The 22,183-nt window shown below is 45.8% G+C and overlaps 1 protein-coding gene across 6 annotated transcripts in view; it reads left to right on the forward strand.

Moving 5' to 3' along the window:
• BRD9 (bromodomain containing 9) overlaps positions 1–22,183 on the forward strand; it is a 243,300-nt gene that overhangs the window by 101,549 nt on the left and 119,568 nt on the right. For all 6 annotated transcript variants that reach the window (XM_069730459.1, XM_069730455.1, XM_069730457.1 and 3 more), the window contains exon 8: positions 4,180–4,200. In XM_069730459.1, the coding sequence (XP_069586560.1) occupies positions 4,180–4,200 (21 nt within the window). The remainder of the gene's footprint in view (positions 1–4,179; positions 4,201–22,183) is intronic.

Here is a 22,183-nt window from a genome sequence, read left to right on the forward strand (position 1 = left end):
AAGCTCTGCCGTGTAGTGTGCATCAGAGGAGACGCCGAGGCTCTGCCGTGTAGTGTGTGTCAGAGGAGACGCTGCGGCTTTGCTGTGTAGTGTGTGTATCAGAGGAGACACCGAGTCAGAGGAGACGCCGAGGCTCTGCTGTGTAGTGTGTGTGTCAGAGGAGACGCCGAGGCTCTGCCGTGTAGTGTGTGTCAGAGGAGACGCCGAGGCTCTGCTGTGTAGTGTGCATTACTGAGGAGACGCCGAGGCTCTGCCGTGTAGTGTGTGTCAGAGGAGACGCTGCGGCTTTGCTGTGTAGTGTGTGTATCAGAGGAGACACCTAGGCTCTGCCGTGTAGTGTGCGTCACAGAGGAGACGCCAAGGCTCTGCCGTGTAGTATGCGTCACAGAGGAGACGCCGAGGCTCTGCCGTGTAGTGTGCGTCACAGAGGAGACGCTGAGGCTTCTGCCATGTAGTGTGCGTCACAGAGGAGACGCCGAGGCTCTGCCATGTAGACATTAGGGAGAGCAGTTTTATGCCACTAATCTATCTGAGAATACTCGAGGAAACAACAAGTCATCACAGGATAATAAATTCTGTACAGAGGGCGTATGCCCCCTCACCTTGGGTACAGGGCATAATGACTCAAAGAGCCATGGTTTTATTCCAGCTGCTGCTGATCCTGGGTAAGCGGTTGATGCTTCTAGCATAAATGCAGAAAGGTGTTCAGGGGAAAGTGGGATGATACGCTGCTGGTGATAAAAGATCCAATGTACACAGTGTTCCAAATTATTGTGCAAATTAGATTTGTGTCATAAAGATTTAATTGTTTTGTTTTTCTAATAAACTCGTGGATGGTATTGTGTCTCAGGGATCACTGAAATCAATCACATGTGATAATTAGTTTTCCAGGTGATTCTAATTAAAGGAAAACTACTTAAAATGATCCACATTATTAAGCAGGCCACAGGTTTCAAGCAATATGGGAAATAAAAAGGATCTCTCTGCTACTGAAAAGTGTTAAATAGTGCAATGCCTTGGACAAGGTATGAAAACATTAGATATTTCACGAAAACTTAAGAGTGGTCATCAGACTGTGAAGATATTTGTGACTGAAACAGCACAGACAGAGTTAATGCAGATAAAGTCATAACGAGGAAGGTTTCTGCCAGACAAATTCATTGGATTGAGAGAGCAGCTCATTACAAAGCAGCAAACAGTTATTTCAAGCTGCTGGTGCCTCTGGAGTTCCTCGAACCTCAAGGTGTAGGATCCTTCAAAGGCTTGCTGTGGTGCATAAAACTACTATTCAGTCACCCCTAAACAGTGTTCACAAGCAGAAACGGTTGCATTGGGTCCAGAGATACATGAAGACTAATTTCCAAACAGTCTTGTTTACTGATGAGCGTCCAGCAAGCCTGGATGCTCCAGATGGATGGTTGGTGGATGGCCACCATGTCCCAACAAGGCTGCGATGTCAGCAAGGAGGTGGAGGAGTCATGTTTTGGGCCGGAATCATGGGGAAACAACTGGTAGGGCCCTTTAAGGTTCCTGAAGGTGTGAAAATCACCCCTGCAAAGTATATAAAGTTTCTGACTTACAACTTTCTTACATGGTATAAAAAGCAGAAATGTTCCTTCAGGAGCAAAATCATCTTCATGCATAACAATGCACCATCTCATGCTGCAAGAATACCTCTGAGTCATTGGCTACTATCGGCATAAAGGAGATAAACTCATGGTGTGGCCACCATCTTCCCCTGTCCTCAACCCTATAGAGAACCTTTGGAGTATCATCAAGCAAAAGGTCTATGAGGGTGGGAGGCAGTTCACATCAAAACAGCAGCTCTGGGAGGCTATTCTGACTTCATGCAAAGAAATACAAGCAGAAACTCTCCAAAAACTCACAAGTTCAATGAATGCAAGAATTGTGAAGGTGACATAGAAGAAGGGTTCCTATGTTAACATGTAACTTGGCCTGTTAGGATGTTTTGGAGTTAAATAGCTTTTTTGTTCAGTGAATGTGACCTCCTAATGCTGCAAATTTAACAAATGAGCATTTTCAGTTATTTAAAACATATCAAATGTTTAGAAATTCTACTGTGCCTAATAATTTGGAACAGTGCATTTTGAGTTTTTATTCAGTTTGGAGATTATACTGTTATCATTGGGAGGTTTCTTCAATAAAATTCGATGTATAATCTAACTGGTGATGACTTTTATTAGATGGACTGTAATTTGCACCGACCATTTAGGAAAATCTGAGAAAAATATTATTTGCATAATAATTTGGAACATGGTGTAATGTAAAATAAATATTTGACCTGTACGTCTCCCAGTGTTTCTTGGACCCCTTCATCAGAGACAGTATGTTATGTATCAGCTGTAGATATGAGACAATTAGAATTACTAGTCATCTGCTTTATTATGGAGTGTGCTACCATGGTGATCAGGGCACAGATTTTTCTACGGAAGCCTAAGTGTACCAAAAGGACTTAAACGTGGCTGTCCCATCTATATAATGCTATGTGCACACTGAGTTTGTATGAAGCAAACAAAAATAGGTTCAGGTAGAAACCAGTTTAGGAAATTCTTTTTCTTTGGGCAGTTTTTAGTTTCCTGAAGCTTTTTGGAAGAGTCTTTTTCCAGTAGCATTTTTTTGTAGTGCAGCATTTTGGTTGGGTAGTGCTTAGTTAGGAGCATTTTCCATCAGGAGTCTATTAAAACAATTGCCTGCACTTTTTTTTTTTTTTTTTTTTTTTTTCCAGGCGTTATTCAAATTCTGTGGGGGGGGAAGGGGGAAAAAACATCCAAAACACAGAACTTATGTCAAGAAATCGTTTCCCTATTTAATTCTAGTGTAAGAGTCTTTTGAGCATTTTTTAACATATTTCTCATGTTTTTTCTTAGTCATTTATATACCTACTAGATGGTGGCCCGATTCTAACGTATCGGGTATTCTAGAATATGTATGTAGTTTATTTATGAAGTTTTCAGAATAATGCAATTTATACACAGGATTCTTCCGGCCGGACGCAACCAATTAGCGAAGCGTGGTTCAAATTCCGCGCCAATTCGCGGCCGGACTCCGCCTGTCGCTGATTGGTCACGCCCGGCCACGAACAATCAGTGAAGCTAGGGCCGGCTCCAGGTTTTTGAGGGCCTCGGGCGAAAGAGTCTCAGTGGGGCCCCCCCTCTTTAACGCATACCACGATTAATGATGCACAGATACAGCAGAGAAATATAACACAGCCCACGTAGTATATAACACAGCCCACGTAGTATATAACACAGCCCACGTAGTATATTGCCCAGCCACGTAGTATATTGCCCAGCCACGTAATATATAGCCCAGCCACGTAGTATCTAACACAGTCCATGCAGTATATAACACAGCCCACGTAGTATATAGCACAGAGATGCAGTATATGACACAGCCACGTAGTAAAGAGCACAGCGATGTAGTATATTGCCCAGCCACCTAATATATACCACAGAGACGTAGTATATAACAGCCCACGCAGTATGTAGCACAGAGACGCAGTATATAACACAGCCCACGTATATATCACAGCGGTGTAGTATATAACACAGCATACGCAGTATATAACACAGACCACATAGTATCTAACAGCCCACGTAGTATATAGCTATGTGGGCACCATATCCCTGTTAAAAAAAAAAAAAAAAAAAAGAATTAAGATAAAAAATGGTTATATACTCACCTTCCGTCGGCCCTCGGATCCAGCTCAGGCTGCATAGGCAGCATCAATAGTAAAAAGTTGGTCTCACAGCGTTAATAGCAGCGTTAACGGACTGCGTTACACTACGGCATAACGCGGGTAACCCAGCCATTAACCCTGTGTGAGCGCTGACTGGAGGGGGCACTGACAGAGTAGGAAGGGGCGAAATCGCGGCCGGACTGTGCCCGTCGCTGATTGGTTGCAGCTGCCAAGCCACGACCAATCAGCGACCCGGGATTTCCGTGACAAACAGACGGAAGTGCCCCTTAGACGATTATAGATAGATAGATAGATAGATAGATAGATAGTTATAGCTATATAGTATAGCACAGACCTGCTTAAAAAACCTGGTGTGCACTTGCCCTTAAGCAATAATTGTGTTTTGACATTGTGTATTGCTTCAGAAGTCTTGCATTATGAAACTTAAACCTTTTTTTTTTCTTTTAATCCTTTTTCAGGGTCATTGAAGATGATCAGAGGTAAGCATCATTTGTTGTAGGATACTTACTTTCTACACTGATGGAACTAAAGCTATACTGAGCTGAACACTTTTATGCTCATATTATTAATGTGAGACTTTCACATATTTCTGTTTGTATTCTGGCAACCATTACTAAACTGACAATATCAAGTTAAGTCATATTGGTTGTCTGCTTTTATATTAGTTTTTCAGTACCGATTGTTAGAGAGACAGAGGAAAAAAACCCCTAATAAGATGTCTGAAAGAACATGCTGCATCTTTTGCATATTGCAGGGCTGCCACCAGTAATTTCAGGGCTCCATCCTGGCAAAATTTCAGGCCCTCTTGAGACTCCGCTCAGGCTCCATTTCATCTCCGCCTCCAACCGTAGAACATTCAACAGTACCAGCCCCCTCTTGGAAAAGCTCCTCTACTGCACCACATCCTCACCAATCAAATATTAACAATTCCCATCTAACACCATATCACATACATAGCCAGCAGCTTTTGTTTTGGCCCAAAAAATTTTGGGGGCCGCAACAACTACATGATAGACTTTGGGCCGGGCCCTACTCTTTTTTTTTTTTAAATCATATATATATTTTTTATTAAACCATAAATATTGCACATAAACAATAAAAGGAATACTTTGTTATCAGAAATATACCAGTGTACAATACTTTTTTTTTTTTTTTTTTTAAAGGAAAACATATTTAGTCCCAAACCAAACTCCCACCCCCCTTCCCCCCCCACCTCTAGAGACCTGTCAAGAGTCGACCCCCCCTACTTTGTCATATATAAAAGTACAAGAAAAGGAAGATGATTTGTCAATAAACCTCCCAATGGAGCACAAGGTCTTTTAAATCACATTGATTCAAGCCACAGGTTCCACAGCCTGTCAAAGAGGTCCGCCTTGCTCCTCCTAACGTAGATACTCCTCTCCAAAGCAATAATATGGTCCACTTGCTTCATAAAGTCTCTCCTTGTTGGTGGCTCTTCTCTAATCCAGAATTTGGCAATCAACTTTCGCGCGATAAATAACAGTCTGGCAATAACCACTTTATACATCTTATCAGTTATGATCTCCTCAACATAGCCCAAAACACATACCAGGGGATCACGCGGCACCGTGCAACCATATGCCAGTCCCACTTTATTCAGCACCACCACCCAGAAGGAGGACAACCTGGGGCACTGCCATAACATATGAAGGTTGCCCGCATCGGACTGCGAGCATCTGGGGCATTCTGAACTAGATCTCAATCCGGCTTTGAATAACATATCCGGAGTTCTATATGCCCTATGAATAACAAATAATTGTGACAGCCTCCCAGGCTCGCTCATTGATATTTTGGGCACATAGTCCAGTACTGATTCCCAATGATCATTATCAATTGCCCTCAGGTCCGCCTCCCATTTCGCCCTTGCTCTAATAGGGTGTTCCTCCAAGAAAGAGAACAAAAGGAATTAGTATATTCCCGAAATCACCCCCTTCGTGCCACCCCCTACAAGGATAAAATCTAGCATTAGGTCCACCTGTATTTCAATGGGTCCTCTCCTACACTGTGCCCGATGCGCATGTGAAAGACGGCGGTATTGAAACAACTCAGAGTCCGGTAGTAAAAACTCCTCCTGCAATGTCTCAAAGTCTCTAATTCTGCCCTGATGTAGAATCTGGCCCACCCGAGAGATGCCTGCCTCCCTCCAATTATGAAATCCCTCCATCTGTCTAAACTCCTGTAGGACACAGTTATTCCAAATGGGTGAGAATCTAGTGAGTGCGTGCACACCCCTAATCCCCTTAACTTTGTCCCAAACCTTATGGATGAGCCTAATAGTACAAAATTTAGAGCCCTTCTCTCGGAAATGTCCCCCCTCCAGACCCTCACTCAACACCTTCGTCCCAATCAGTGATCTCAGGCTGCAAGGTGCCCGCGTCCCACCTACCACATCTCCCCATCCCTTGAAATGCTGGCACTGTGAAGCCAAAAAATACAACCATGGATTAGGCAATGCCACCCCTCCCTCCGTCTTTGGTCTCTGTAGAGTTTCCTGTTTAAATCTGGGGCTCTTTCCACCCCAAATCAGCTCCCCAAACAAAGATCTAATCCTCCGAAACCTATTCTGCGATATCCATATAGGGGAGTTGTGCAGCACATAAAGTAGTTGTGGCATCACAATCATCTTTATTAAGTTTATCCTGCCGATTACTGATAAATGTAACTTCCTCCACGCCTGGACCTTAGTACGTATCCTACGCAGAAGAGGTGCCAAATTCAGTTCCTCAAAGCTAGTCAAAGGGAGAGCGATCTGAATCCCCAGGTATTTAAATTTATCAACTAGCTTCAACCTTGTAGAAGAAACCTCCCCACCACCGTCCCCGCTATCCCCATCTATCAACATCATATTCGATTTGTCCCAATTGATCCTTAGGCCCGAGTAACTACCAAATTCCTCAATAATGGCTTCCGTCTTAACCAGGGTCTCCTCAGAATCCTCCAAGAATAGCAGAATATCATCAGCGTACAACGCTACTTTTTCCTCTGCCTCCCCGTACATAAAACCCCTCACCTCCCGGGAACCTCTGATCTTCGCAGCAAGGGGTTCCACCGCCAACGCAAAGAGCAGCGGGGACAAAGGGCAGCCCTGTCTAGTACCTCTAGACCAGAGATCCCCAACTCCAGTCCTCAAGGCCCACCAACAGGTCATGTTTTCAGGATTTCCTTTGCATTGCACAGGTGATGCAATTATTACCTGGGCAAGACTAAGGAAATCCTGAAAACATGACATGTTGGTGGGCCTTGAGGACTGGAGTTGGGGACCCCTGCTCTAGACAATGAAAAGGTCTCAGAGAGAGCGTTATTCACTCTAATTTTGGCTACCGGAGAAGAGTACAACAGCCGCACCCATGAAATAAATTTAGGTCCAAACCCCATTCGTTCCAGTACTGACCACAAATAGCTCCACTCCACGCAATCAAAAGCCTTATGGGCGTCTAAGGATACCACAACCCGTCTTCCGACATTGTCAGAGGGGATTTGCAAATTTAAAAATAACCTCAGATTGAGTGCCGTTGATTTGTTGGGCATAAAGCGTGACTGATCCGGGTGAACCAGTCTGTCAATCACCCTGGATAACCTATTTGCCAGAGCTTTTGCCAGAATCTTGATATCGGCCGTCAAAAGTGAGATTGGTCTATAGGATTCTGGTAGTTGTGGGACCTTATCGGCCTTAGGTATAACGACCACAATAGCCTCTCTCATAGATGAAGGTAGCTCCCCTCTTTCCAGTGAACTATTATACACCTCCGACAATCTGGCCAACAATGTTTCTTTCAGTACCTTGTACACCTCGGCTGGAATACCGTCCGCCCCCGGAGCCTTACCCCCAGCAACCCCCGCCAAAGCGGCTCCCAATTCTTCCTCCCCAATCGGCTCCTCCAACAACTCACATTCTTCTCTGCTCAACCTAGGCAGGTCAATCCCCTCCAAGTAACCCATCATGTCCTCAGCCCCCTCTCCACACTAGAAGTATATAGTTTATCATAGAATTTCCTAAACACTTCCAGAATCTGCTCCCCCCGAGTAGCCAATGTTCCATCCTCCCTCTTAATGGAGTAGACGTGCGAGGAATCCCTTTGTGCGGACGCCACTACCGACAGTAAATGCCCCACCTTTTCCCCCTCCGAATAGAAAGATGCTCTTTGAAAAGCCCGCAATCTCTCCGCCTTTCTCAGATACAATTGATTGACCTCCTGTTGAGCCTTCCTCATCCGATTCTGAGACTCCCTAGAGCAATGGGCCCCCAATGCCGCCTCAGCTTCCTTTAGTTCCTCCAGGACAGCTTGATCCTGTGTTCTAGTCCTAGTCTTGTGTCGTGATATGTCCCGAAACAAAATACCCCTCAAATACGCCTTCATAGTGTCCCATACTACATGGCATTCCGCACTACCCTCATTAATCTTAAAGAACTCCTCTATCTCAGCCCCCACACTTTCCATGTCCAGGAGTTGTAGCCAGGAGGGGTGAACCTTCCATCCCATCTTCCGTGACCCAACCTGTTCTGATAGCTTTAATGAGACCCGCACCGGACTATGATCTGATAGAATCCTGGGATTATATTCCACCCCACTTAGTAATTCGTTCATCCCATCATTACCCAAGGCGACATCGATTCGAGACATAGAACCGTACGTGGTCGAGTAGCAAGAATAAGAATGTGTTAATATTGCGAACCCGCCATAAGTCAATCCAGCCTATTTCTCTAAGATAGTTCCCGAAAGGGGTGCCATTCCCATCCCCGCGTAGCGGAGCGTGATTACTCTTATCCCAATGGTCGTCAGCAATGTTGTTCACATCTCCCACCACCAAAAAGGGAACCCCGACCCACCCTCTCATATGCTCCAAAATCTCTTGAATTTTCTTGCCAGAATACGGCGGGGGTATATATAGTGAAACAATGCAAATCAAGCGGTTAAAAATTTTACACACTAAAAAAACATACTGACCATCCTTATCAATTTTTACTTCAATTTCCTCAAATGGAGTACTTGTATGGACCAAAACAGACACCCCCCTTGCATAATTAGAGAACGTCGAGTGATATGCCCTGCGCACCCATTTTTTCTGTAACATATCAACTTTTTCCTCAACTAAATGAGTTTCTTGCAGGCATATCACCGAGGGCCTCTGTTTCAATAGGTACTGGAATATTGCCGCCCGCTTAGTGGCATCTGCTAGCCCCCTAACATTCCAACTTATAATATTAACATTCCCTCCCATTTCCTTAAAGAAAGATATAAGATGAGAGTCACCTCTCCCAGGTCTCCACCAATGCCCTCCTCCCCCCCCCCCCTTCCCACCCCCCACCCCAACAACTAAACCAACCTTCCCCATCTGGAATTCAAAATAACTCAGATACTCCAAACTTTCTTTCTCTATATGAGAATTGAGGGCACTTGATATACCCTAGAGCTAGTTCCTTTACCGTCCATCTCTCCCCCACCCACCGCGACCAATATACATAGTAACATAGTAACATAGTTAGTAAGGCCGAAAAAAGACATTTGTCCATCCAGTTCAGCCTATATTCCATCATAATAAATCCCCAGATCTACGTCCTTCTACAGAACCTAATAATTGTATGATACAATATTGTTCTGCTCCAGGAAGACATCCAGGCCTCTCTTGAACCCCTTGACTGAGTTCGCCATCACCACCTCCTCAGGCAAGCAATTCCAGATTCTCACTGCCCTAACAGTAAAGAATCCTCTTCTATGTTGGTGGAAAAACCTTCTCTCCTCCAGACGCAAAGAATGCCCCCTTGTGCCCGTCACCTTCCTTGGTATAAACAGATCCTCAGCGAGATATTTGTATTGTCCCCTTATATACTTATACATGGTTATTAGATCGCCCCTCAGTCGTCTTTTTTCTAGACTAAATAATCCTAATTTCGCTAATCTATCTGGGTATTGTAGTTCTCCCATCCCCTTTATTAATTTTGTTGCCCTCCTTTGTACTCTCTCTAGTTCCATTATATCCTTCCTGAGCACCGGTGCCCAAAACTGGACACAGTACAATGAACTATTCATTGCGCCGCCGAACACAATACTGTAATCGTTAGGTATAATTAGACCAACTTCAACAGTAACATTCAAACAGAACCCCCTCCCCCAAAGAGAGGCAGAACCAGTAGAGTTATAGATCTTCAGAATCAGTCTCAACGGTTCCGATCAGTACCAATTTTCTTGGCGTTGGTGTCCAGCCATTGCGTCGCCTCCTCCGGATTTTGAAAAAATTGAACACGATCCATCGCCACCACCCTGAGCTTGGCTGGGTAGAGCATTGAGTATTTTAGGTCCAGTTCACGGAGCCGTCGCTTGACTTCACCAAACTTCATTCTAAGTTTCTGCACCGATGCCGAGTAATCCGGACAAATGGAGATCCGACTTCCGTTTATGCTCAGGCCATCACTCAGCCTAGCCTTCCTCAGTAGAGTTTCCCGATCCCGGTAGTCCAAAATTTTTGCCAATATAGCTCGAGGGGCAGATCCAGGCGGCAGAGGACGAGTGGGGACCCGATGAGCCCTCTCCACCGAGAAATGGTTGGTAAGGTCTGCTCCTCCCATCGAGTTCTTAAGCCATGCCTCAATATATTCAGTGGGGTTGTTTCCCTCCACCTTCTCCGGCACCCCGATTATTCTTAAATTGTTTCTCCGGGATCGATTTTTCCAAATCATCTGTCTTAAATTCTAACTCTGCGATTCGTTGAATATATTTCTTTTCTCTTTTTAACAGTTCGTTTGTCTGGTCCTCCACACTGCCCACACTCTCCTCCACCACCTCCACTCTTTTTTCCACTTTGCGCATAGCAGAATTAAGGGACTTCATTTCAACTGTGAGATCATCCACCCTTAGGTTCAGCGCAGCCAAAGTAGATTTGCAGTGTATAACGACAGAGAAAATGTCCTGCAGTGTTGGTTCCCCCGTACTTGGCTGCTGCACTTAATTCGAATCATTGGTCTGCACAGGGCTATCAGCAGGTGTCACATTTTCTGCACTGTGCACTCCCTGCGCCCTCCCTGGGGAACGTTGCACCTCCACTTCACTGGCACTGACTTCCCCTCCACCTTTCTGCCTCATCAGGGCTTCCACCTCATCAAGTCCTTCTGGACCCAACAGCAGGGCTCCCCCCTCCTCCGTACGGGCAAAGCGCTCCAGCCGGGCTATTACCTCCAGCCTCCGGCGGTATGAATCGCTGGCTCTGGCCGCCTCCTCCTCAGCCACGGCGCCATCTTTAATTTTCACGCCGGCTGCTGGCACCGACTGCTTGCGGCGCGGCATCTCCGCTCCTCACCGCTCGTTAACAGTGGTGCTTTCTCCCCCTCGCCGGGTACTTGCGGGACCTCTCTGGCCGGTTTTTGGCGTTCGGTGGCGCCTTCAAAGGTCACTTTTCAGAGCGGTGCGGGGAGAGAGATCAGCCGCACGTCCGCTCACATTCCTCGCTAGGCCACGCCCCCGGCCGGGCCCTACTCTAACATATGAAAAACTTCTTAAAATAAGAAAGGGGCTCCGGTAAATCTCCTCGCCCCCTGAAATGAACTGAGCAGTTGATTGGTCATGCGTGCAGCCGCTCAATTGTAAAGTCCAGCTCACAGCAGAATTTTATGCAGACAGGTCCTTTCTCAGCACGGCTAAAACCCACCGTTCCGCAATCCTCATCACTGTCTCCCATAGAGATAATTGGGAGACATGAAAAAAACTGCTGCCGTGGATATTCAGCAGAACATTGGGGTGGCTGTATGCTCCGCTGTGTGAACTGACCATGTGAATTATCCCATATGTTGTGTATAAGGGATAGGTATTAGGTTGGTAGAATATACCCTTCAACTGTACCTTATTGCAGGCAAGCAGACAGGCAGCAGTCAGTAGGGTTGAACTTACTATTACTTAGTAGTTTGCAGGCAACGGGTAGACTGCCTCCAACTTCACACTGTACAAGCAGGGAGGGGGGCACAAAAAGATTAGTGCGTGGGCCTGCCGGAGGCTAATAGGAGGTTGGATTACTCTTATTGGCAACTCATCACTTTTGGGCCCTCAACTCCTGTATTTAATGTGCTGCAAGTACCCAGGGTGCACTGACAGCTTAAGAACAGAGGGTGGACCAGCAGTGTCTTGCGTCACAGATGTCATAGGCAGCCAGCCCTTTCTGCTGCGGCCATACAATGTAAGTAGCTGCGGCTGAGAGTGACTGAGGCCCCGGGCTTAATAAAGCAAAGTAAAGTAATTATTCCGAGCCCTAGCGTACAACACAGTCTGCCAGGCCATTTATACAGTATCTCTCTCGGCTGTGCTGCCTCAGTGCAGGCTGCGCAGCGTGTCTCACCCAGTCTGGGCCTCCCCTCCTTGCTTCTGCTCACCAGGTCCCATACACCAGTAATGGCAGTAACGCCCTGATGGCGGCCCTGGCGTGTTGTGTATATTTTAACCATCAATGTATGTCAAGCTTCCTCCAGTTTCTGGAACAGGACATCATCCGGGAGCAGTTACTTAATATAGTTTCTTCCATTGCCACTGTCTGAAGATGTCCTGAAAGATATGGTCCGACACCTGGATGTTCGGATCCAGCGGGTTTGGCTGAACAGTTACAAACAGTTCATGTGCATGACAGCGCAGCATACACCGCTTCTGATCGGCAGCAAAATCCTCACCGCCAGTCAGACGTCCACGGTTCCCACATTGTTAAAAGACAAACTTTTACGCTACTAGTGTGGATCTTGCTGAAGTCACGGCAGTTCAGCCCAGCTGGGATCACAGCCTCAGTGACCATAGGTAACCTCTATGATGACACCGCCGGTCACTGAGGCTACGCTCGCAGCAGCTCATTCACCAGTGGTTCTTCGCATGGACGGTTGCATTTTGGCACCGTCCAGATTGAAAACTGTTTTTCACCCAGACATGAATTACAGGACAGAAAGACGGACGGGTGAGGGATATGGTTGTTTTTGTTTAATTACAGGAAACGAGGGATTCAGGGAATTAGGCGTTAGGTGCTTTTAATTGTGTTTGTTATTTTTAAATAAAAAACTAAAAGTGTGTTTTGTTTTATTTCTAATAAAGGACTTTATTCTTGCTGTGTCTTTATTTACCATATAACTATAGGATTAGTAATGGATACATGCCATATAGACACCTCTCCATTACTAAGCCGTGGGCTTGAGTTCACCTGACAATACAAAGGTGTCATCAACCCCACAAATATTAACCCCACTTGCCATCGGTACAGAGCAAGTGGGAAGAGTCGGGCAAAGCGCCAGAATTGGCACATCTAATGTGCCTTTTCTGGGCAGCTGCGGGCGGCTATTTTTATGCAAGGGCCAATATCCATGGCCTCTTAACGGCCTGAGAATACCAGCCCCCAGCTGTTTGCTTTAGCAAGGCTGGTTGTCAAAAATGGGGGGACCCCACACCGTTTTTTTGAATTATTTAAATAATTCCAAAATACGGTGTGGGGACCCCTCTATTCTTGATAACCAGGCTTGGTGAAGCTGAGGGTTGCAGCCCTCAGCTGTGAGTTTTGCCTGGCTGGTTATCAAAAATACAGGGGAACGCACGCTTTTTTTTTTTTTTAATTCTTTACATCGTCGGCTAATGAATACATCCATCCGCTGACACCAGTGACTTCTATCTCTGCCTCATCTTCTGTGAAATATGTGGTCAGGGAACCGTGATGGAAGCAGTGAGTGACATTAGCGCTGCCCCCTGATGACTATTCATTTAACCCCTTTCTAACATCTGATGTACTATCCCGTCAAGGTGTTTTGGGCCCGTATGACCATTGACGGGATAGTATGTCATATGCGATCAGCCGCACTCACGTGGGAGCGCGGCCGGGTGCCAGCTGATTATCACAGCTGACATCTGGTACTGTGTGCCAGGAGTGGTCACGGACCACTCCTGGCCCTTTAGCCCCCGGAACACTGCGATCAAACAATATCGCAGCATTCCGGTGGCATAGGGAAGCATCGCGCAGGGCGGGTGCTTCCCTGAGACCCTCAGAACAACGCGATGTGATCACGTTGTTCCAAGGGTCTCCTCCTGTTTCCTCGCTGCATGCCCCCGAATCCAAGATGGCTGCAGGAAGGTGGCTTGTCAGTGCCTGCTGAGAGCAGGCGCCGGCAAGCCTCCTGCACTGCCTGTCAGATCGCTGATCTGACACAGTGCTCTGCAAAGTGTCAGATCGGCGATCTGGCACTATATAGTGATGCCCCACCCTGGGACAATGTAAAAAAGTAAAAAATATATATTACACTGTAAAAATATTTAAAAAATCCTAAATAAAGAAAAAAATATTGTTCCAATAAATATATTTCTTTATGTAAATAAAAACAATAAAAGTGCACATATTTAGTATCGTCGCGTCCGTAAAGACCCGACCTATAAAACTGTACCACTAGTTAACCCCTTCAGTGAACACCATGAAAAAGAGACAATAAAAAAAAACTTTATCATCATACCGCCGAACAGAAAGTGGAATAACACGCAATCAAAAAGACAGATATAAATAAACATGGCACCGCTGAAAATGTCATCTTGTCTCACAAAAAAACGATCAGCCACACAGCGTCATCAGAAAAAAATAAAAAAGTTATAGCCCTCAGAATAAAACATGCAAAAATAAATATTTTTATATAAAAGTTTTTATTGTATAAAAGTGCCAAAACATAAAAAAAATATATAAATGAGGTATCTCTGTAATCGTACTAACCCGAAGAATAAAACTGCTTTATCAATTTTACCAAACGCGGAACGGTATAAACGACCCCCCCCCCCCCCCCCCTTCAAAAAAAAAAGAAATTTATGAACAGCTGGTTTTTGTTCATTCTGTCTAAAAATAGGAATATAAAGCGATCAAAAAATGTCATGTGCCTGAAAATGGTACCAATAAAAACGTCAACTCGTTCCGCAAAAACAAGACCTCACATGACTCTGAACCAAAATATGGAAAAATTCTAGCTCTCAAAATGTGGTGATGCAAAAACCATTTTTTGCAATCGAAGGCGTCTTTTAGTGTGTGACAACTGTCAAACAATAAAACCTGCTATAAATAGTAAATCAAACCTCCCTTTATCACCGGCTTCGTTAGCCAAAAATAATACAATTTAAAAAAAAAAAGTTATTTCTATTTTCCCGTTAGGGTTGGGGCTACAGTTGGGGCTACAGTTAGGGTTAGGGTTGGGGCTAGAGTTCGGGTTAGAGTTTGGATTACGTTTACGGTTGGGATAGGGGTGTGTCAGGGTTAGGGGGTGGCTGGGGTTATGGTTGGGATTAGGGTTAAAGGTGGGTTGGGGTTAGGGGTGTGGTTGGGGTAAGGGGTGTGTTGGGGTTAGGGTTGGAGTTAGAATTGGAGGGTTACCACTCCACTGCTCACTGTTTAGGCACATCAGGGGCAAACGCAACATGACGTCCGATCTCAATTCCATCCAATTCTGTGTTGAAAAACTAAAACTGTGAGCTCTGCCGTGCGCCCAAACAAATTTTGCTGTCCAATTTCTCCTGTTACCCATGGGAAAATAAAAAAAATTGGGGGGCTAAATAATCATTTTTGTGAGGAATTTTTTTTTTTTATTTATAAACTTTAGTGAAACACTTGGGGGTTCAAAGTTCTCACAACAAATCTAGATACCGTATATACTCGAGTATAAGCCGAGATTTTCAGCCCAAATTTTTGGGCTGAAAGTGCCCCCCTCGGCTTATACTCGAGTCACGGTAGTGGTGGGGTCGGCGGGTGAGGGGGAGAGGGCGCTGAGGTATACTTACCTAGTCCCAGCGATCCTCGCGCTGTCCCTGCCTTCCTCCCCGTCTTCTGTGCTGCAGCGTCTTCCCCTCTTCAGCGGTCACGTGGGACCGCTCATTAGAGATATGAATAAGCGGCTCCACCTCCCATAGGGGCGGAGCCGCCTATTCATTTCTCTAATCAGCGGTGCCGGTGACCGCTGACAGGAAGATGCTGCAGCACAGAAGACGGGGAGGAAGGCAGGGACAGCGCGAGGATCGCTGGGACTAGGTAAGTATGTTATATTCACCTGTCCGCGTTCCAGCCGCCGGGCGTCGCTCCATCTTCCCGGCGCCTCCATCTTCCCGGCGTCTGCGCTCTGACTGTTCAGGCAGAGGGCGCGATGACGCATATAGTGTGCGCGGCGCCCTCTGCCTGATCAGTCAGAGCAGAGACGCCGGGAAGATGGAGGCGCCGGGACCGGACGCTGGGAGCTGCAATCAAGGGAGGTGAGTATGTGTTTTTTTTTTTTTATTGCAGCAGCACAGATTTATGTGCAGCATCTATGGGGGCAGTATGAACGGCACACAGCACTATATGGGGGCAGTATGAACGGCACACAGCACTATATGGGGGCAGTATGAACGGCACACAGCACTATATGGGGGCAGTATGAACGGCACACAGCACTATATGGGGGCAGTATGAACGGCACACAGCACTATATGAGGCATCTGTGCAGCATCTATGGGGGCAGTATGAACGGCACACAGCACTATATGGGGGCAGTATGAACGGCACACAGCACTATATGGGGCATCTGTGCAGCATCTATGGGGGCAGTATGAACGGCACACAGCACTATATGGGGCATCTGTGCAGCATCTATGGGGCAGTATGAACGGCACACAGCACTATATGGGGCATCTGTGCAGCATCTATGGGGCAATATGAACGGTGCAGAGCACTATAAGGCACAGCTATGGGGAAATAATGATCTATTTTTATTTTTGAAATTCACCGGTAAATGCTACATTTCCACCCTAGGCTTATACTCGAGTCAATAAGTTTTCCTAGTTTTTTGTGGCAAAATTAGGGGGGTCGGCTTATACTCGGGTCGGCTTATACTCGAGTATATACGGTAAGTTCCTTTGGGGGTCTACTTTCCAAAATGGTGTCACTTGTGTGGGGTTTCCACTGTTTAGGCACATCAGGGGCTCTCCAAACGCGACATGGCGTCCAATCTCAATTTCAGCCAATTGTGCATTGAAAAAGTAAAACTGGGTGCTCCTTCCCTTCCAAGCTCTGCCATGCACCCAAACAGTGGTTTACCCCCACATATGGCATCGCCGTACTCAGGAGAAATTGGATCGCAAAAGTTGTTGTACAATTTGTCCTATTACCCTTGGGAAAATAAAACAAATTGGATCTGAATTAATTTTTTTGTGAAAAAAAGTTGCCGTGAATGTTTTTTTTTTGTTTGGCTTTTTTTTTTATTTTTTTAAACATTCCAAAAATACCTGTGAAGCACCTGAATAGTTAATAAACTTCTTATATGTGTATTTGAGCACCTTGAGGGGTGCAGTTTTTAGAATGGTGTCACTTTTTGGTATTTTCTATCATATAGACCCCTCAAATATATCGGAAGGAGATATAAAAGGGGAGACAAGAGGTGCAGAGTCTAAGTGTAGGTGTATATTCACAGCAAGAAATATATATTGTTGCACTCACCCTTTTGGATGTCTTGTATGTACATTCAATTGATCCGTATGATGGATCCACGTCTTATAATATTCCGGTACGCAGCACTATTGCAGGAACTATGCCAGCCTTGATCCAAGGATTGCATGTGAATATAATGGTTAGAGAAAAAAAAATTCCTTTCTTGGCGCTTCCGGAAGACAAGGATAGTTTGGTGGTTGAGATAATTTGCTCAGTACCAAATTTATTAGGACACTTTAATAAGAACAAAACAACGCGTTTCAGCCCACAACGGCCTTCATCAGGTATTATATGTGCTTTTAAAAATGTTTTAAAAGAAAGTTGTCTTTATAGACTGGTGACTCCTAGTGTCCTAATAAATTTGGTACTGGGCAAATTATCTCAACCTCCAAACTATCCTTGTCTTCCGGAAGCGCCAAGAAAGGAATTTTTTTTTCTCTAACCATAGAACCCTCAAAGTGACTTCAAATGTGAGGTGGTCCCTAAAAAAAAAAAATAGTGTTGTAAAAATGAGAAATTGCTGGTCAACTTTTAACCCTTATAACTTCCTAACACAAAAAATTTTGGTTCCAAAATTGTGCTGATGTAAAGTAGACATGTGGGAAATGTTACTTACTAAGTATTTTGTGTGACATATCTCTGTGATTTAAGGGCATGAAAATTCAGTTGGAAAATTGTGAAATTTTCAAAATTTTTGCCAGATTTCCGTTTTTTCATAATATCAAATAAATTTTACCACTATCATGAAGTACAATATGTCACGAGAAAACAATGTCCAAATCCCCGGGATCCGTTGAAGCGTTCCAGAGTTATAACGTCATAAAAGGGCAGTGGTCAGAATTGTAAAAATTGGCCTGGTCATTAACATGCAAAGGACCCTTGAGTAAAGGGGGTTAAGGAGGGTGTTGAAAGCTGTGGGGCAGTGTAGTCCTTGAGGACATTCTCTTCCAGGTGGTGTGATAGATGCTGCAGGCAAGTAAGTGCAGACCCAGCCTCCTGTGAAGTTCTGATTGAGACTCCTCTCAAGTGAAACATCACCGGAAGTGACATTAAACAGATTTAGGGATTATCTAGATAGGGAGTAGCGTAGGTCATTGTATAATAAAGCTATAAGGGTACCGTCACACAGTGCAATTTTGATCGCTACGACGGCACGATTCGTGACGTTCGAGCGATATAGTTACGATATCGCAGTGTCTGACACGCTCCTGCGATCAGGGACCCCGCTGAGAATCGTACGTCGTAGCAGATCGTTTGAAACTTTCTTTCGTCGTCTAGTGTCCCGCTGTGGCGGCATGATTGCATGGTGTAACATATATCGTATACGATGTGCGCATAGTAACCAACGGCTTCTACATCGCACATACGTCATGAAATTATCGCTCCAGCGTCGTAGATTGCAAAGTGTGACAGCAGTCTACGACGCTGGAGCGATATTGTTACGACGCTGGAGCGTCACGGATCGTACCGTCGTAGCGATGAAAATTGCACTGTGTGACGGTACCCTAAGGGTATGTGCACACGATGCAGATTTAGTGCAGAACTGCAGCAGATTTTTCTGCAGCAGAAACGCTGCAGAACTGCACTGTGATCACAGTACAATGTAAATCAATATGAAAAAAAAAGCTGTGCACATGGTGCAGAAAAATCTGCGCAGAAACGCTGCAGATTTCAAAGAAGTGTATGTCACTTCTTTTGTGCAGTTCTGCAGCGTTTCTGCACCCCTCCATAATAGAAATCCGCAGGTGCGTTTTTTGTGCGTTTTTTGTGCAGATTTGTGCACAAAAAACGCATAAAAAATGCACCAAAAACGCATAAAAAACGCACCTGCGGATTCTGCCAGGAGATGCAGATTTAGTGCAGATTTTATGCAGAAAATTCTGCACCAAATCTGCATCGTGTGCACCATCCTAAAGATTGATATTTAGAAAGGGCGTTTTAGATGTCGGACCAACCCTTTAAAACAAGAAAACATTAATCTATGGAGCTGGATGAGGATTTGGTTTGGAGACAGGTTTTGGCGCATGCGTACATCTTGATGTGGTTGGATGGATTTTCCTTACAGGTAGAGGATGATGAGGGGCCCAATAAGGTTTCCAATCCGTAGTATAAACAGTAGTAAGACTGCACTCAATGGGATTCTGTGCAAGAGTTGTGCATTTAAATGCACATTTACTGTTTGTGCCGGTCACCATAGTACAGCAAGACTGCTTACACCCATACGGCTAGCACGCACAGTCCGCTTCACTTCTACTGACTTTCTTCAATGGTAAACATTCACTACTAATTACAGCAATGCTGCTAATTTCTAATGAAGGTCATTATTATTATTATTATTATTATAAATTTTTATAGCGCCATTTATTCCATGGCGCTTTACATGTGAATACAAGGCAAATATAGACAAATACATTAAACATGAGCAGATGACAAGGCACACGGGTACATAAGGAGGGAGGACCCTGCCCGCGAGGGCTCACAGTCTGCAGGGGATGGGTGATGAAACACTAGGAGAGGGTAGGACAGGTTGTGCGGCGGTTCAGTAACTTCAGGATCACTGCAGGCTGTAAGCTTGTCGGAAGAGGTGAGTCTTCAGGTTCTTTTTGAAGGTTTCTATGGTAGGCGAGAGTCTGATGTGTTGGGGTAGAGCGTTCCAGAGTATAGGGGAAGCACGGGAGAAGTCTTAGATGCGGTTGTGGGAAGAAGAGATGAGAGGGGAACAGAGAAGGAGGTCTTGAGAGGATCGGAGGTTGCGTGTAGGTAGGTACCGGGAGACCATGTCACAGATGTATGGAGGAGACAGGTTGTGGATGGCTTTGTATGTCATTGTGAGGGTTTTGAACTGGAGTCTCTGGGCGATAGGAAGCCAGTGAAGGGCTTGACATAGGGGAGAGGCTGGGGAGTAGCAGGGAGACAGGTAGATTAGTCGGGCAGCAGAGTGTAGGATGGATTGGAGTGGTGCCAGAATGCTAGAGGGGAGTTCAGAGAGTAGGAGGTTGCAGTAGTCGAGGCGGGAGATGATAAGGGCATGCACTAGCGTTTTTGCGGCGTCGCGGTCAAGGAAAGCACGGATCCGGGAAATATTTTTGAGTTTGAGACGGCAGGAGGAGGCAAGGGCTTGGATATGTGGCTTGAAAGAGAGGGCAGTCGAGGATCACCCCGAGGCATCGGGCGTGTGGGACTGGGGAAAGTGAGCAGCCATTGACATTGATGGATAGGTCTGGTGGAGGGGTGGAGTGAGATGGGGGAAAGATGATGAATTCTGTTTTGTCCATGTTCAGTTGTAGAAAGCGAGCAGAAAAGAAGGCTGAAATAGCAGACAGACAGTGCGGGATTTTGGTAAGTAAGGAAGTGAGGTCAGGTCCGGATAGGTAGATCTGCGTGTCATCAGCGTAGAGATGGTACTGCATACCGTGGGATTCTATGAGCTGTCCCAGGCCGAAAGTGTAGATGGAGAAGAGTAGGGGTCCTAGAACAGAGCCTTGAGGAACACCGACTGACAAGGGGCGAAGTAAGGAGGTGGTGTGGGGGAGGGAGACACTGAAGGTTCGGTCTGTCAGATATGACGAGATCCAGGAAAGGGCCAAGTCTGTGATGCCATGAGATGAGAGGATTTGTAGCAAAAGGGAGTGGTCCACAGTGTCAAAGGCAGAAGACAGGTCCAGGAGAAGGAGGACAGAGTAGTGTCGCTTTCTCTTGGCAGTTAGTTGGTCATTGGTGACTTTAGTTAGGGCAGTTTCAGTTGAGTGATGGGAACGGAAGCTTGATTGTAACCGATCAAAGAGGGAGCAGGAGGAGAGGTGGGAGGACAGTTCAAGATGGACGTGTTGCTCCAGCAATTTGTAGGCATAAGGGAGAAGAGATATCGGGCGATAGCTAGACACAGGATGGGTTGAGGGAGGGCTTTTTGAGGATGGGTGTGATCTTGGCATGCTTGAAGGATGAGGGGAAGACACCTGTTGTGAGTGAGAGGTTGAAGAGGTGCGTTAGGGTTGGGATGAAGACCGTGGAAAGGTTAGGGATGAGGTGGGACGGGAGTGGGTCAAGCGAGCAGGTGGTGAGGTGTGATCTTGACAGGAGGGTGGAGAGCTGTTCTTCTGTCATGGTGGAGAAGCTGGTTTTGGAGGAGCAGGGTTTAGCAGCTAAGAGGGGTAGTGGGCGCTGTGGGCCAAAGCTTTCTCTGATCGTATCGATCTTCTGTTTAAAGAAGGAGGCGAAGTCTTCAGCAGAAATGAGGGGGGAGGTGCTGGGAGACGGAGTAGAGAATTGAAAGTGTTGAAAAGCTGTTTAGGGTTGTGAGACAGGGAGGATATGAGAGATGAGAAGTTTGTTTTGCGGCAGTGAGCGCAGAGTTGAAGCTGGCGAGGGACTGCTTGTATGCAGTGAAGTGGTCGACAGAGCGGGATTGCTTCCATCTCTGCTCAGCAATCCTGGAAGCCCGTCTCAATTCTTTGGTCAGGCTGGTCAGCCAGGGCTGCTTGTTAATTGTACGAGTTTTACTATGCATGAACGGGGCGGCCGAATTGAGTGTTGCTGTTATTGTGGTGTTATAAAAAGTGGCAGCAGCATCTGTGTCATGAAGGGAAGCTATGTCTGTGAGAGGGAGAAGGGACTCCGAGAGTGATTGTAAGTTGAGATGTTTGAGATTTCTGTGAGGAAGTTTGTGGAGTGGGGGTTGCACATTAGGAGAGGAGAGGGAAGAGAATGTCAGTAGGTTGTGGTCAGACAGGGGGAGGGGTGTGTTAATGAGGTTAGTAAGGGAGCAGAGGCGGGTGAAGATGAGGTCCAGCGTGTCGCCATCTTTGTGAGTGGCCTCAGAGGACCATTGAGTGAGGCCAAAGGAGGCAGTCAGTGATAGAAGTTTAGAGGCAGCTGAAGTGGAAGTGTCAATGGGGATATTGAAATCACCCATGATGATAGTGAGGATGTCAACAGAGAGGAAATGAAGTAGCCAGGTGGTGAAGTGGTCGAGAAAGGTGGAGATGGCTAGTTCTGGGGGGCGGTAGA

Source organism: Ranitomeya imitator, chromosome 6 (assembly GCF_032444005.1).
Source record: "Ranitomeya imitator isolate aRanImi1 chromosome 6, aRanImi1.pri, whole genome shotgun sequence".
NCBI classification, from domain to species: Eukaryota; Metazoa; Chordata; class Amphibia; order Anura; family Dendrobatidae; genus Ranitomeya; species Ranitomeya imitator.